The 17,784-nt window shown below is 32.7% G+C and overlaps 1 protein-coding gene across 2 annotated transcripts in view; it reads left to right on the forward strand.

Annotated features, from left to right (window-relative positions):
- Positions 1-17,784, forward strand: part of LOC120420959 (furin-like protease 2) — a 328,512-nt gene that overhangs the window by 190,256 nt on the left and 120,472 nt on the right. Inside the window, exon 3 of one of the 2 annotated variants that reach the window (XM_052710358.1) lies at positions 4,760-4,954. In XM_052710358.1, the coding sequence (XP_052566318.1) occupies positions 4,760-4,954 (195 nt within the window). The remainder of the gene's footprint in view (positions 1-4,759; positions 4,955-17,784) is intronic. The other variant, XM_039584094.2, reaches the window with a different exon arrangement.

Raw genomic sequence — 17,784 nt, forward strand, 5'->3', positions numbered from 1 at the left:
AATGTTTACGGTAGTCGGGCATGTACGTGTGTCAAACGCGTTCTGACCTGAAATCCTTTTGGCAAGTTGTCACACTTACATCAATTTTCAGGGAGTGACAAGATAGCACGACAAGATTTAAACTTCTTCCATATGAAGAGCGACAAAAATGCACGGAGTTTTTTAGGTTTTTATTGAATATCTCAGGATTGAAATAAATTTGGCCCAAAATGCACGAGTGACAAGTTAGCACGGCGGCGATGTTTTGCTGTTACTTCCATTTCGTTCCACTACTGCCAAGATTTCATCTAAATGTTTTTTATCATTTTCACTTTTGTTCTTTAAAAATATTTATTTTTCTTGTTTCATATTTCCTTCAATCAGTTTAAGTACTTTTATTAGCAATAGTTTTTGAATGATTCATGCTTTTGAACACCCTTTTGCCGATTTTCTATATTTCATGATTTACCGATCACTTTTTCGTTTTTGTTTAGAAACATTTTTGTGCTGACTGAAACTATAAGCTTCTCGTTGGAACATAATCTTAGGCATAACAATAAGATGCCGAAAGACATGTGTGTGTGTGTGTGTGCAACCAGCCCAACGGGACCACGTGGTCGCATAACAATAAGATGTCGAAAGACATAAGGTCGAATAGACAAAAGGTCGAATGCCAAATGGTCGTATGGACAAAAGGTCAAATAAAAAAAACCGCTCATATTTTAAAGAATAAGAAAATCACAAAAACATAACGACAGTCAAAAATTGGTTTTTAAAATAAAATTAAAAAAATATTTCAGTTGAATATCATGAAAAAGTTGGGTTTGTTTGTAAGAAAATATTGTTTTCAAGAATATTTAAAAAGTTTATAATGATTATTATTAGTTTAATTTTTTCACATTCGACCTTTTGCATTTTCGACTTTTTGTCCATTCGACCTATTGTCGCACATCCTATCTGAGACATAACAATGAGGATTGCAAATTATTTTTAACTCGAATATTTTTTTTTTTTCAAGACTTTGGCAATTTTACAAGGACAATTTTCTAAAATTAAACATATTTTTCCTAGATTTTTTTTCAATTTGTATTTTTTTTATTTGAAGCTTTGTCCAGAAAAGAAGCCATTAGCAATTTTGCGAGCTGGCCATACAAAATGCTCAAATGAATATAAGAATATTTATATCTTGAGAAAAGAATTTCTTATCGACTTGGGTTCTTCGGCAAAATTGGAGCTGATGATTAAGACTTTTAAGAAAAAAAAAATGCGTACATGGAAAATTAATCACAGTATTTTTAATTTACTTGTATGATTTAAAGTTGAATTTCCAAAATTAAAATTTTTGCATATTGTTCAAGGGAATAATAAGAATTTTTGCGCTAGAGCATGAATTTTGTCAAATCTAGTACTGAAGTAATATTTTTGTAAAGAAAATTTTAGAAAAAAATCTTTAAAACAAACAAAAATCATAAAACCTTTTTTACAAGCAAAATCAAATCAATCAATGTTCAAATTACAGGCATTTAAATGTGAAATCATTCGAAAAAATTAAAATTTTCTACACTTACAAAAAATAATATGAGAGAATAACACCCTGAAAAAAATATAATATAAGCTAAAAAAATTTGATTACTTTTTGATTGGACTGCTGGTTGCTGAGAAGTCTTATTTTTTAAGTATTTAATATTCTCAGTGTCATCTAATTTGCCTACATTTTGCAAATCGCGATTTTAAAATTGTTGGTTTGATTTTCAATGTTTAAAATCTATAAAAATTACATTAAAATAAAAAAATCAATAATTCAATTTTAAGTGATAATTTTTTTCTTAAAGTTCTGATCACATTCTACAATTTTACCAAAGACACAAAATCAATATTGGAAATAAAAAAAAAACATAAAATATTGCGAAACTTCAGAAAACTATTTATCTGCTTTATTTTTAATGCGTGCAATATATGTTTTATGAATATTATTATTTTTGCTACCTTAAATTTTGATGAGTGTCAAAAATCTCAAACAAAGCAAGCATAAATGATTGAATGCAAACATGACATTAAATATTACGTTGAACCAAACTTATTAATGTCGAGTTTAAAATTTATTTATTTAATACAACTTAAAACTGAATATGCTCTAAAGTCCTCAACTTGAAATTTACCAAATTTGTTTTACAAGCTTATCAAAAACAAATACAATTTTATGAAAGGAAAGAAATAAAATTATGTCAAAAATCTGCCTGAAAAATCATGGAGCAATTTTTTTTTTCGGAAAGCTCCAATAGGATTGAATTGCATTCCCACGTGTTGAGATGTTTTTTTAGCATGATTGATTTCAAATTATGATTATTTTTGAAAATGTGTAAAATGCATTGCAAAAAACTTGTTTATTAAAACAATAATTATATTAATTTTAAAGTTATGTGTACGAAAATTAATTTAATCTGTGATATTAGTTCGAAAAAAGAGTTTCATTTGCTTTTGTTGACTGTAAAGTGTTTCTGAGCTGATGTTGATTCTGAGATAAAGCCATTTTCAAATGATATGTTTGTCTTTTTAAGAAGATAAATTATACTTGAAACATTTTGAAATTTAAAGAATAGGCACTACAAGATTATGATTCCCTAAAAAAATAATAATTTTTTAATCTATATATATAAAAAATTTCGACGGTTTTGTTCGAACGCGAATCAAATCAACACGGAACGTCGGATCGAGGTGCTCTTTGTTGCGTTGGGTTCGTACAAGTCCAAGGAAGGTTCTTACGCCAAAAAGTTACAACTTTGGCCACTCTGGAACCGATTCCGGAAAATCTGCAGATTGTATGGGAAAAGTTACGTAAAATCAAATTTTGATCACAGGAGGCTGAATAAGCAAAAAAGTTGAAAACGTCAACAAACGAAAAAAAGGCAGAACGAAGTTTGCCGGGTAAGGCTTGTATTTTATATTTATATTATTTGATTAGGATGAAACTTAGTGTGTAATTTTTTAATTACTCTGAGTCTCTGAAATTTGCTTCAAAAACATTGAAGATTGGACCAATGCACAGTAGTTCAGAGCGCAAAATAAAGACGAAAATCATTTTTTTCCAAAAAATGCTCAAGATTTAGTAAACAGTTGTTGCAAATGGGGAGAGGCAGCTTTTGGCTTGGTTTGAAAGGGTGGTTCAGGATTAGGGTGTTTTTGAAAATCTAACATTCCAGGAACATAATTGGGATTTTTTTCGCCTTCTAGAAAGTCGTTGGACTTGTCAATTAAAGCAACCTTGTCTGAGACACTAAAATTTTATTTTGTAATCGAAGCCTGTTATAACCAAATTTAGAATCACTTTTTAAACGTATAAATTCAGGGTTAAGTTTCAGAGAAAACAAATTTTGTTCGGGGCACTTCGAGCCCAAAAAAACGAAAATTTTTACAAACAACAACAAACAATACCCCCGGATTTTTCCAGCGTTTTCAGTGCTAGATTTCCACTTTCGAATGCAACATGGCGCTTAAATGCAACATGGCGCTTAAAATATTGCTACATACTTGTAAAACTTGAAGTCTCTTTTCTCCAAAACTGAACCTTGAATTGCTACGTTGAAAAAACTGATTATTGAGGCTTTGCCCAGATGTATTTTCTAAATTGGATGTCTTGTACAAAGTTGCTTGAATTGACAAGCTCAACTAGTTTTTCGAAGACAAAAAAAAATCCCAATAACACTCCTGAAAAAATAGATATTCATGATCACCCTAATCGTGAACTATCCTTTTTTTAAACCAAGCTAAAGTTGCACTTTATTAGTCCAACAATTCTTCTGTGAACTTTTGTTACAAAAGTTCAGATTTTATTTTTATATCTATTTTCCACTTGACATTTCTATCTGGACCACTGTTCAATGGTTGCTTAGTAACAGCCTCTGAAAAACAAGAGACGATAACTCGGTAAAATATGCGTCCGATTTGGAATGAAAAAAAAAATGAAACTTTTGGATCTTTCGACAATAAATTCTTACAAAAATTTCAAATCAACATTGGAAAAGGCATATCAACAAAAATTTTCAATTATTTAAAATGGTAAAAAAAAGAACCTAGAAATCAGACGAAAAAATTATTTCAAAATTCAAATATTTATTCACTCGAATTTCAAGTTGGTTAATCGTCAAATCACTTCTAAGTGGTTCACTGAAAAAAATATTCCTCCCCCATCTCGCAATTTCCCGCTCATTTTCCGGAAGGTGTTTTTCTCATCAAAACCGTTACCATTCCGCGTGGGAGACGAGGTCGGGGTTGCGCGAGATTTTTATCGAAAAGGCTCTCATCATCATGATTTCATCTCCACCCCCACAGCTGGTGGGGGAAAACAGTTTTTTGTTTGTCCATCACTTGTGGTTTGAAAAGCGCGCGACGACGACGGCTGCCACTTTTTCCATTGAAGTGGAATTAAATTATCTTATCTGAATGGTTTGGTCCGACGAATTGGCGAGGGGGCTCCTTTTGATTCCTTTATTGGGAAGATACACTTATTTTTGTTTGGCAAATTCTATTGAAAGTGTCGAGAGGGGGTGGTCCTTTTCTTGGGAAATGTTTATGCTCAAATTGGAAAAAAAACGTCGAACGTGGTGAAGCATTTCTTTTGTGCAAATTACTTTGATCGTTATCGGGAAAGATCTGCGATTTTTCACAAAAGGTTCAAAAGAAAATCTGTTTTTCGTGCAAACAAAAAACTTTTCCGCAGAAAATAAAAACACAAACATTTAGATAACAAATTTCTCTCCTTCATTTTCCCCCCTCCCCCCAGGTGCGATGGATGCAGCAGCAGCACGAGAAGATTCGTAAAAAGCGCGACTACTCCACCTTCGACCAGGACTTTGTCCGGTTTCCGGACCCACGTTCGATTGCCCCCGGCAGCCAGCGGGTCAACTATCGGGACACGGGCTCGCACAACATCTTCCCCGATCCGCTCTTCAAGGAGCAGTGGTACCTGGTGAGTAGAGTATGTGTTGTATCGTCCTTTTACCCTGTTCATGAAGATTGGCGGATTCACAGCTCGCGGGTGTCTGTTTGCGAGGGAGTTCTGCTTTTGGTGGGCTCTGGTAAGAAAAGCTTGTGGCTTGCAGTGTGGGGAGCTTTTGGGGCAGCTTTTTAAAATGGTGTCCATCGCGGAACTATTGGTTTGAATTTTATTGTTATTCACTGACACTTTTGCTCTTTCTAATCTACTCTAATCTAATCAAACCTTAGCGCAGCCAATATTTCTAAGGGATCCTAGAGAGTGCTTTAGGTTAGATTACGCCTAGCACTCTTCTTGTCATTTATTAACATTTGTAGTGCGTGTGGAATGCATTGATACATCTCAAGCGTTAAAGCGGCCAGGCCTACTGCGTAAAGCCGTATCACAGCAATGATTCGTAATTAGGTTGAATCAAATCACTAACGTAAAATTTTCCGAGGATTCCGAATATGACAAAATTGGGACCAAAAAAAGCCGCTATGGAAGCCTACAGGACAAAAAACTAACGTTGTAAAATAAAAACTATGAGATAAACTGCGATTGGCAAAAAAATTTATACCGTAGGCATATAGTCCATAAAATTTCCTAAATTTTGACTTACAGGAGTATGGGTGTTGGAGGCTTTTGCAAAAAGATATTAAGGTTATAAAAAAATCCATTTTTAACAATAATTTGCAAAAGCTATGAGAAAAAGTCAAAACAATTCTGTATGTCTATGGCTCATTTTGAAGTGCTTCAAAAGACCTTTCAAATGCATCTAAGAGAGTTGGAATTGATGAAGTTTTTTGGAAATGCGAGCAATTTTAAGTTTTTTTTTAATGTTTTTTGGGCCTAAAACTTCAATGCCCGTTTCATCCCACTTCCCTTTGTCGTAGACGGCTCATATTTTGCATGAGTTCATCTCATGTATAGACAAACAAACGCTGAAAGTTTCATCGAAATCAGAGCACTTCGATACGATCTCTAAAACAAACCGAGCAATATTTACAAAAACTGCCTCTTAACCGAAAAAACAGAGCACTCAAACAATGTGAAGTTTATTTCGACAGCAATTTTGATTTTACATCTCATTTTTTTTTAAATTTTGTATGACAATATTTTCGATAATTCCAAAAATCATATTTTTCCGGTCTGAATCTGCACCATCTCATACACTAACGCAGAAGATGCTTTTTTTGTCCTTCTGAAGAAACGAAACGGCTTACTTTTCCCTACCAAAAATAACAAAATGGAAAATAAAAACTTTTCAATACCAGTGCTGAAAAGCACCCATTTCAGTGCTTAAAAGTAGAATTTTTCAACACTAGTATCGAAAAGTAAAATTTTTCAATATTTTTTTGTTTTGTTCGGTGAATTTTCTAAACACATGAATGTTTGACATAAAATTCCATTCCAGACGCGTTTTTCGGAATTTCTACTCGAAGATAACATTTGAAAAGGGCGTTGGTTATTTAAATATTTTTGTATTTTGTAATTTAAAAATTATGGTCAAAGACAAACTTGCAGACTTGTAAAACTTGTAAAAAATTCACTGAAATAAAAATAAACGCCACTTCTATGAGAATTTTTTTATTTTTAAGTTTAAAAGTTAAATTTTAAGGTGAGGTCACGATTTTTGTTCGTTCAAATTTTTTGAGGAAATAGCCTGAGATGTTTCAAAAAGAATCACGAAAAATGCAGGATTGTATGTCTCTCCTAAAAAAAATACAAAAATCATTTACTAAAACTGCAAACCTATGCAAACTTATGGGAAAACTGCAAACTTATGGGACGAGTTTTCCGCTTAAAATATTTACAAGACTGAAAAATCAAGTCTGTCGTATAGAAATTGTCAAAAACTACCAAAAAACCTAGTTTTTCAACATTTTTATTTTTTAAACCGCTGTATCTTCACAAGGATTGGACATAGGACAATGGTAAATATGGAGACTTTTATGTAAAATAGTAAATTTGTAATAAAAAGTTTTAGTAAATGATTTTTGTGTTTTTTAGGAGAGAAATACCATCCTGCATTTTTCGTGAGTCCTTTTGAAACATCTTAGGCTATTCCCTCAAAAATTTCGAGGAAAAAATATTTTTCATCGAAAAAAACATTTTTTTTAAGACTCTGCCATTTTCCGTTACTCAACTGTTAACATTTTTGGAATATTTCATTTTATGGGAAATTTTATGTTCTTTTCGAATCTTTATTGACCCAGAAGGGTAATTTCTTCATTTAGAAAAAAAAATCATTTTAAAATTTTCTCTTTTTTTTCTAACTTTGCAAGGATATATTTAAGAGTGCAATAATGTTCTACAAAGTTGTAGAACAGACAATTAATTTTTTTTATATATAAACATAAGGGATTTGCTTATAAACATCACGAGTTATCGCGATCGGATGTGCGACAAAAGGTCGAAAGACATAAGGTCGAATGGACAAAAGGTCGAATGCTAAAAGGTCGAAAGACATAAGGTCGAATGGACAAAAGGTCGAAAGTGGACAAAACGTCGAAAGGAAAAAAGGTCGAATGTGAAAAAATGAAACAAATAATTATAATTATAAAACTTTTAAAAATTCTTGAATTTTTTTTGTTACGAACAAATTTGATTTTTTTTTGTGAGTTTATCCTTGGTTTATCCATTCATCCTAGAGATGATTATTTTCTTAAATTAACAGAATTACTTCCAAACCATTTTTTGAGAAGATTTCCATTCTTTCAAAAATGAGCAGATCTTCCAAAATAAGTTTGACTTCTAAAATATTTTTCGAGTGTTTATTTTGAAAAACAACCTTTTCTTGTGTGTCGTAATATTTCTGTGAGTTTTTTCATTCTTTCAAACATGAGCAGTTCTTTGAAAAATAGTTCGGATTCTTAAATATTTAGAAAGTTTATTTTTAAATTTTGAAAACAAACATTTCTTGATTAACAAAATATTTTTGTGAGTTTTTCCATTCTTTCAAACATGAGCAGTTCTTTTAAAAAAAGGCCAATCCTGCAAGAATCTTTTTTGATTGTAAAAATAGTCAAACTTTGTTGTAAATAACAACGAAGATAGTAATTTAGAGGATGAATAAGAAATTATATCGATAGTTCCCGTAGTATTGAAGATACTAAAATGTATGTAACAGAAATCTGGGTGCAAAAGCTATGGTTGTTGTGTACCGTTAATGGTCAAAATAGAAAATAAGAAAAATATGACTTCAAAAACATAGCTGTATGTATAAAAAAAATCGATCGTATTTATTTATATTTTCAAAGATAAACCCCCTCTAACCCCCCACCCCTCCCCCCTATTCAAAAAGTCCCCAACAATCCAAAGCACGTTTTTATTTAGGAGACTTCTAAATTTTTAAGAATATAGAAGTGAAATTAAAAAAAACGTTCAAATCACCTTTCCATATTTGCTTTTCAATATTTGTGTATTTAGTAAAAGTAAAAAAAGTAAATCTTTCCCAGTTCCTGAGGGGAACACCCTTGAAGAGTATCGGGGCCGGAATTTACAAAGCGGATTCAGTGGCAATTTCATTCTCAACTTAATGTTAACATGTTAAGGTTAATGTTAACCTTCCCTTTACTAAGCAATCGAATCCAGAAGAGAAAAGATCAACAGTTGTGTTGGTCCGAGCCGGGATTTGAACCCCGATCTACCGCTTACTATGCGGAAGCGTTACCACTAGGCTACGTGGCTCGGTCGCTTTGTGTATTTAGGCTCACATCAAAAGTTTTGTTTTGTAAAATGTTTTTTTTTTAATTCGACCTTTTGTCCTTTCGACGTTTTGTCCATTCGACCATTTGTCCATTCGACCTTTTGGCATTCGACCTTTTGTCCATTCGACCTTATGTCTTTCGACCTATTGTCATACATTCGTTTATACGTTATAAAACAATGTTTAAAATGTCTTGTTTTTGTAGATAAAATTAATAATTTGGGTAATTCTCCGCCAACTCACACAGCAGTTGCCCCGACCCCTCTTCGATTTGCGTGAAACTTTGTCCTAAGGGGTAACTTTTGTCCCTGAACACGAATCCGAGGTCCGTTTTTGATATCTCGTGACGGAGGGGCGGTACGACCCGTTGCATTTTTAAGCATGCGAAAAAAGAGGTGTTTTTCAATAATTTGCAGCCTGAAATGGTGGTGAGATAAAAATTTGGGTCAAAGAAAAAAACACTAAAAAGTTTAAAAAAAATCTGCCATTTTCCGTTACTTAACTGTAAAATTTGCATTTTAAAATTTCGTGTTTTTTCTAACTTTGCAGGGTTATTTTTTAGAGTGTGGATTCGAAAAGTGCATTAAATTTCCCTTAAAATGATATGTTCCAATTATTTTTACAGCTGAGTAACGGAAAATGGCAGATTTTTTTTAAACTTTTTTAGTGTTTTTTTCTTTGACTCAAATTTCTATCTCATCACCATTTCAGGCTGCAAATTATTGTAGAACATCTCTTTTTTCGCATGCTTAAAATTGCAACGGGTCGTATCGCCCCTCCGTCACGAGATATCAAAAAACGGACCTCGGATTCGTGTTCAGGGACAAAAGTTACCCCTTAGGACAAAATTTCACGCAAATCGAAGAGGGGTCGGGGCAACTGCTGTGTGAGTTGGTGGAGAATTACCCAAATTGTTAATTTTATCTACAAAAACAAGACATTTTAAACATTGTTTATAACGTATAAACGTGTATATAAAACTAATTCTATTTTGAGGAACTCAAGTGAACATACATGTAATATTCTCAATGCATTCTTTTTCGACTTAGAATATGATGTTGATGTTTGATCATTTTATTATACTATAAATTATGCTACTAAAAAAATATATTTTAGTAATATATTTGAGAAAAATCAAATTGCTTCAAATGACTCTAAAATCCTTCCACCTTCCAACCTTTCCAAATCCCTACTAATTCTTCATTTCTGTGTCATTTTTCTCACGAATGAAAAACTTTCCAGTGAAAACACAAAAAAACGCCTCTCTCGGTGGGCTTCTTTATGCGCGCAAATATTGACCTTATCTTTATTTTTTCGGGGCGAGGAGGAGGAGGTCACAACAAACAGAACTTTATTGGCACAAGCAGCAGCGTCAGTGGCATTTGCACAAAAGAAAAGGGGGCAGCTTGTATTTGGTGAAAATTGTCGGAATTTTATGATTATTTTGGCATGTGCAAACACCCGGTTGGAAGGTTTTTCCCGGGCAGCATCCTTCAGCGTGACGTGAGCGGTGGAGGCGGAAAAGTGGGCACTAAGTTGATGGGTGGTGCGTGGGTCGGTTGGGAAATAAAGAGTGATGAGTATTTTTGCGTGGTGGAGGTGGAATTTGGCGCAGAATGCTGCAGTAGTTTATTGTTTCAGAAAAAAAGTCTTGGGAAAAACTGTCTAAATAGCTTTTTCTAGAAACTATTTTTAAGTCTGTAATGATTCTGATTTTGATATCAAATATGAAAAAAACTGGATTAAAAATTATTAAACGAAAGAAGAAAACTCAAACCAGAGGTGAAACCGTGTTTTCCTCCAAAATTGAACATTTTACTTCCATCACAAAGTTTCCAGTAAACTTTCTTCATTCAAAAGCTAAAAATACAACACGACGACCTCTCAAGACGGTTGTGTTAGCAAATATTTACCGAATAAATCATACTTTGGCGATCGATATCAAACGATTTTCGGCACCTCCAAAACTTTATTCGAAGAGTTTTTCTTTCCTTACAAACAGAAAAAAAACTAAACTCACTTCACCGTCCCAGACCAAATATCTTCTTCGAGCCAGCACCGATATGGTTTGCCCTAAAATTTATGTTTTCTATATGTTTTCCACTTTTTACCACACAAACACACACACTCACATGTGAGTGTGTTCCAAGAAAAATGGAATAATAAAAATAAATAAAATCGAAAAAAGGGGGAGGAAAAGCGATTTTCCCCGTTTTCTGGTGAGAATGAGAAAAGAAAATATTTCGATTCTTCCACCATCGTCGGGTGGTTGGTGGAAAGCCTGGGAAAATCGGGGTGTGTTTTTTCCCTCCCAACGAAGATGATTTACGCCCGATAATGGGGGGCGCTGATCGGGAACGGATATTCCCGGAAATGATGGGAGGAGGGGGGGGGGATATCATTCGAAAGTAATGGCCGATTATCGGTGAACAATGAGCTGAGCAGGAGGTTGGATTCTAGAAGAAAGCAACCACTTTGGCAGCTATAAAGAGAGTCAGAATGTGATACGAGTTCAAGTTTTCAAAAGACAAACAATAATTAGATATGAAATTTAATTTCCAACTCTTGATGCGAGCAAGGTTGACGAATGTTCGTCGGGCTGTGTTTGCTTAAAAATTTGAGCAAATAAGAGCAGACAAATTCCTACGACTGAAAATTTCCCTTCGCAAAACAGATTTTTTCCTTCATACCGATAGACAGCCATGAGTTTGCATAGCAAGCAGGGTTAAATGGAATTGAAGGCTTGGTTATTAGATAAATATGTGAAAAGATATGAAAAATTTACATGCATTTCAAATATCATAAAAATTTGAACAAATTGGAAATATATATACAATTGATTCAAAATTTTAACTTCAATTTGAATTTTTTTTTTTTTTCAAAAAATATCCTAAAATCAAAATGCATAGAACAACGTTTAAATTGCACTGCATTTTAAATCAAATTGTGCACTTTTAAGTAATTTACGAATTTTGTATTTTTAGATCTCGGATCGGAAAAAGGCGATTAATGTTAGGAAAAAAATTATGTTCCCGAGTAGACGGAAATAACGTGGGAATAACATTTTTTGATATTTGAAAATACTAGGCCAATAACATTTTACGTTATTTATAGCAGGTATTTTTATTCGCCGTTATGATTTTTTTGTTATTGGATTCTTATTGTAATAACAGACTAATAACATTTTTAGTTATTCTTCGAACAAATCTTTGTTATTATTTTTTTGTCATTTTAACAACTAATCCGATCATCCCAATAACAGTCTGAGGTATTCTTCGAAAAAAAAAAATGTTATTCCCATATTAAAATTTAAATTACAAGCCTTGGTATCAACATTTGGATAAAAAAAGTGTTTTAAAGTGCATTTTACACGCGTCCAGTTGCTTTCCAATCACTAGTTTTTTTTTTATTATCAATGTTTTGAGGGAATTTTTTTTTTCGCGAAAAACTAAATTCAAACTCATTGGTATTTCATGAAAATTTGAAATGTCTTCAAAGGAGTTCAAACATGCTAAATATGATTATAGAGCAATTCCAGCTTAAATCAGGAATTTTTCTGATATATTTGTACCCGACCCTCTCCGATTTCAATGAAACTTTTAAGACATGTTATCCTAGGCCTATATCAGCCATTTTTGTGTATGGGTCATTCCATCTAAAGCGGAACAGCATTTGAAAATTACCATCTCCGATTCTGCTCAAATTTGGCAGAGCTGTTGAGACTATCAAAACATGCAAAAATCCCGAATTTTATCCAAATCGGACCCACTCCATCTATTTTTGTACCCTCCCAAAAAATCGACTTTTTGGCGATTTTTGAGCGAAACCCCTATTTTCAAACGACGATAACTCAGGAACCACAAATCTTAGAGAGTCGGTCTTAGACTCAATTTTGAAGGAAATTGGACGTTAAATCCATTTCCGTGATCCAAATTTGGATTGAAATATGTTTTCTACCTGTATTGCACAATTGAAAACTTTGAATGGCCGTATCTCAAAACAGCCCTATTTATTTTTTAAATTTGACCTCACCATCGTATTCCCCGTCCAATTTTACATAAGAATCACTTATCGACAGAAAGGAATATGTTTCGTTCCAGAGATATCGAATTTTAAAGTTTTTAGTATTTGAGATTACCTACATTAGCTACACTCGCCGCATATGCTAGAAGCACTCAGTCGTGCTGATCAATAATTACTACCTGGTGTTCTGTAAGATGAATTATTTTTATAATTTTATACGATTTTGAGATAATCAATACCTTGAACAATCTATTTTTTGTTTAAGGAATATTTATTGGGTAATTTTGAATGCACTGTTTTTCCTGATCTCAGTGTCATTGAACCATATTAGGTAAAATTTGAACTTTTAATATTTATCTGCAAATGCTACAACGTTTTACAGCACAATTTTAAAAAAAATAACATATTTCTATTGTTTTCATATTTTTCCTAATTCCTCATTTCTTCCCACTTCATCAAATTATTTCTTTTATTTGAAGCAAGAACAAATGTAGAGCTGGATGTAGTAAATGAAATAATTCTCATGGGTTCTAGAGCTTTTGCCATGTGCGGTAGCAAAATAGTAACATTCAGCAATAAACCCCAAAATCTGCCTTACGGTTTGAAAGATTGTGCATGATCATATTAAACCGATTTTTATATTGTGAGCCATATACTTCTGATACATGTGGACAGCAGCTGTATCGTCTTCCAAGATTTCGAAATGATTGACAAAAAAAAGATAGTTGTTCGGACGGTGTCGAAATCAACACAACTGAATTTGATCTTAATCAGATAATAAATCCGATAAATCTTTGTGATTTTCTTACATTTTCCAGTTTTATGCTTTCCAGAAATCCTCTTGCTTAATCATGCTTCACGAGAGTTTTATTCATGTTAATTCATAATTTTTAACACGATAATGTATCGCACACTTTTTCTTAAGTGTTACTTACAAGATCAATTTTAATTTCCTGCTAGCTCAGCGGGAATTCCATTCTGCCCTGTATTGCGTGTCGTTCTTGCTCTGTCCTGTGGGCTAGCACATAAATTCACCGTATACTTTTTTTTTAATTTAAGATTAATACAGCAGTTTCCTACAACTTTTGCCTAATTTGCTAATGATTAATTGGGATGAAATCTTATTTCAATAAATAACCAGGTAGCAGTTATTGATCAGCGCGCCCGAGTGCTTCTAGAAGTTGTAGCATATGCGGCGAGTGTAGCTAATTTAGGTAATCTCAAATACTCAAAACTTTAAAATTCGATATCTCTGGAACGAAACATATTCCTTTCTGTCGATAAGTGATTCTTATGTAAAATTGGACGGGGAATACGATGGTGAGGTCAAATTTAAAAAATAAATAGGGCTGTTTTGAGATACGGCCATTTAAAGTTTTCAATTGCGCAATACAGGTAGAAAAAATATTTTCATCTAAATTTTGATCACGGAAATGGATTCTACGTCCAATTTCCTTCAAAATTAAGTCTAAGACCGACTCTCTAAGATTTGTGGTGCTGAGTTATCGTCGTTTGAAAATAGGGGTTTCGCTCAAAAATCGCCAAAAAGTCGATTTCTTGGGAGGGTACAAAAATGGAGGGGGTGGTCCGATTTGGATGAAATTCGGGATTTTTGCATGTTTTGATAGTCTCAACAGCTCTGCCAAATTTGAGTAGAATCGGAGATGGTAATTTTCAAATTTGCATTTTTTTTCTTGCGCACTTCAGGTGGAATGACCCGTATATGGAGCCAATTGTACTCAAAAATGACATTTTTTTGTAATTTGTAATTAAAAAATTACTGTATCTCGAAGCCGTTGCATCGTATGAAAACCCGAGCAGACGGAAATAACTTGGGAATAACATTCTTTGTTATTTGAAAATACTAGTCCAATAACATTTTGTGTTATTTATAACAAGATTTGTTATTCGCCGTTATGATTTTGTTGTTATTGGAGTGTTATTGTAATAACAGACTAATAACATTTTACGTTATTCTTGGAACAAATCTTTGTTATTATTTTTTGTTATTTTAACAACTAATCCGATCATCCCAATAACAGTTGGAGTTATTTTTCCATAACAAAAAATGTTATTCCAAAGTTGTTTTGGCTTTCAACCAATATCAGACCGATAACAAATTTTGTTATGATAACATAAACTGTTATTGAACTCTTATGCAAAAATGGATTTTTCAAGAATATTCCATAACACTTTCTGTTATTTTAACAGTATTTGTTATTGAAATGGCATGAATTTAGTTATTACCGTCTGTTCGGGAAGGTGGTCAAAGACAAACTTGTAGGAAATTGGACGGGTTCTCTGAAAAAAAAATACACTTAGAAAATACACGCCACTTCTACTAGATTTTTCAATTTTTATGTTTAAAAGTTAAATTTAAAGATGATGTGACGTTTATTTTTCGCTCGAAATTGTTACAAAAAGACTGAAGTAAAATGCAGGATGGTATGTGTTTCCAAAAAAAATACAAAAATCATTTACTAAACCTGTGTTTTTGAAAAGTGGTCTAAATGTCACAATTTTCAAAGACCGATAGTGAGAATCGATCCGCCAGCCAATTTTACATAAAAGTCTTCATATTGACCATTGTCCTATGTCCAATCCTTGTGAAGATACAGCGGTTTAAAAAATAAAAATGTTGAAAAAAAAGTTTTTTTTTGTGGTTTTTGGCAATTTCTATATGACAGACTTGATTTTTCAGTCTCGAAAATATTTTTACCAGATAGCTCGTCCAATTTCCAGTAAGTCGGTCAAAGGGTATTTAAAAAATCTTACTTTCAAACTATGTAATATTAGCACAAAATATTCAAATTTTTATTTTTTATGTTGCAAATCTTGCAAATCTGAGATAAAACTTAAAAAGATTCTGCTTTACTCATTTTCAATTATTTTTTTTAAATATTATTTGAAAATTATTTGACAAATTATGTGATTTAATATTTTTCATACTGCAACTCTAAGTTGAGAATTTTTCAATATCAAAAATTGAAACGAGTTATTAATTCAAAATATTACCAGGTCGAAATATATTTCAAATTTCTTTTTTATCAGCTTTGTCGAACATTTTAAGGATAGTAAATATTTTTTTCAAGATTTTTGTCTCTCGGTCGCTTGACTTTTTTAGAAAAAAATTGCCAGCTTTAAAACAAAATTTCAAAAACCGAGCCCTAATCTCAATATTGCGAAACCAAACGTAACACAAAATGCTGTATATCTTATCACAGTTGTGCTACTGTCAACAAAATTCCAAAAAATCAATGAGTTTATGCAAATATATTTTGGGTTCTGTCCCATTTGCCAGAATTCCATTCGTCAGAAATACATTCCCCACAATGGAACGTTTCCTAGAATGCCATCCCCAAAAAACCTTTCTTTCATTTGGTAACTTTAAATCTATAAATCTTCAAATTGTCATATCGTCAAATCGCTAAATCTTAAAGGAAGAAGGCAAAATCTCTATGAATCTCATAATTGTCTAAAAAATTAACCACAATTTTTGATATCTTCAAATCTTAATAAGTAAGGTAAATTTCTATAAATTTTATGATTCTCGTAGAAATACGCCATTCGTTTTAACGTCTTTAAATCATCAAGGCTGATATAAAAAAGAAGAATATCTTTATGGATTCCAAAATTCTAGAAAAAGTTAACCCTTTTTTTAATATCTTTATCACTTCATAAAATATTATAAAATAAAAAGGGAAAATCCCTTTGATTTCATTGTTCTAAAAAAAATCTTTATTTCTTTTAATACCGTCAGGGGGCGTGACATTGGGTCTGGGGAATGAAATTGGGTCAAAGGGATTTTTTACGGATTTTACCATGCCTCAGGTTCTTCTCAATGAAACTAAATTCTGCTAAAAGGGTAGTGTAGGGAACATCTTAAGATGACTTCGCTGAAAAATTCTCGTGCCTTAAAACAAATCCTGTCATTTTGGCAGCTGTGTAAAGTTGAGGTACGTTTTTGGCCAGAAACCTCTCGAAAAATCAACTTTTTAATCATTTTGTTGGCATTACTCAAAAGTACCTTAAATGTTCGCAAATCTCAACTGCTAACATTGTAGCATATCAATACGATTCCCTCGAACAAGAAACACTGTTGGATAATTTGTTTTGACCCTATCTTTGTTTTTGAGCTTAATTTTAGTTTCATATGACCCAATGGCACCCCCTCTAATGGGGTGAGATTGGGTCAATTTTCAAACGATTGACATTTATGGTAGAGTTCATCAAATTCCACCATATATTAAGAAAATTTTAGTAAACTATCTAAGAACAACTCTACGTTAAAAGATGTTTGGTGTTATTTGAATTGTTCTTTTTATTAAGAAATTTTGATCCATAGTTACACCCACTGACGGTACACAATTTACTCATCGATAAATAATTTCAAATACCAAACAAAATACACTATCTTTTTGCTCAATAATTCAAAAAATATCCAATCCAAAAATTAAAAAAAAACAAATATTGTTCTTTTAAGTACACCAATATATTAAATACATGTCTTTGAAAATTGTTTTAAAAATAAAACCTGGTCCACTTTGCTCCATTCTTCCTCTTTCCTCTTCTGCAAAAACACTCGCACATAAGTCTCGCGCTTTTACAAGTTACACATGAACACAAAACTACAAACACAACGTGGAAAACCCAGAGAAACTTGAGCTGCTGCGCCAAACAGGGGTGGTGACGAAATGCGATCTCACCCCATGGCGGGAAACATGGCGCAAAAGTCTACAAATCTTCAAAAACCCTTCTGGCCCCCCCACACGGCACATGAGAAGGTGGTGTTGAAAAAACCCTCGGTGGGAGGGTTTCCGAGCAGACGGAAATCACATTTTTTGATATTTGAAAATACTAGGCCAATAACATTTTATGTTATTTAAAATAAGTTTTGTTATTTGCTGTTATGATTTTTTTTGTTATTGGATTGTTATTGTAATAACAAACTTATAACATTTTGAGTAATTCTTCGAACAAATCTTTGTTATTCTTTTTTGTTATTTTAACAACTTATCGGATCATTCCAATAACAGTTAGAGTTATTTTAACATAACAAAAATTGTTATTTCCAAGTTGTTTTGGCTTTCAACCATTA

This window comes from Culex pipiens, chromosome 3 (assembly GCF_016801865.2).
Source record: "Culex pipiens pallens isolate TS chromosome 3, TS_CPP_V2, whole genome shotgun sequence".
NCBI classification, from domain to species: Eukaryota; Metazoa; Arthropoda; class Insecta; order Diptera; family Culicidae; genus Culex; species Culex pipiens.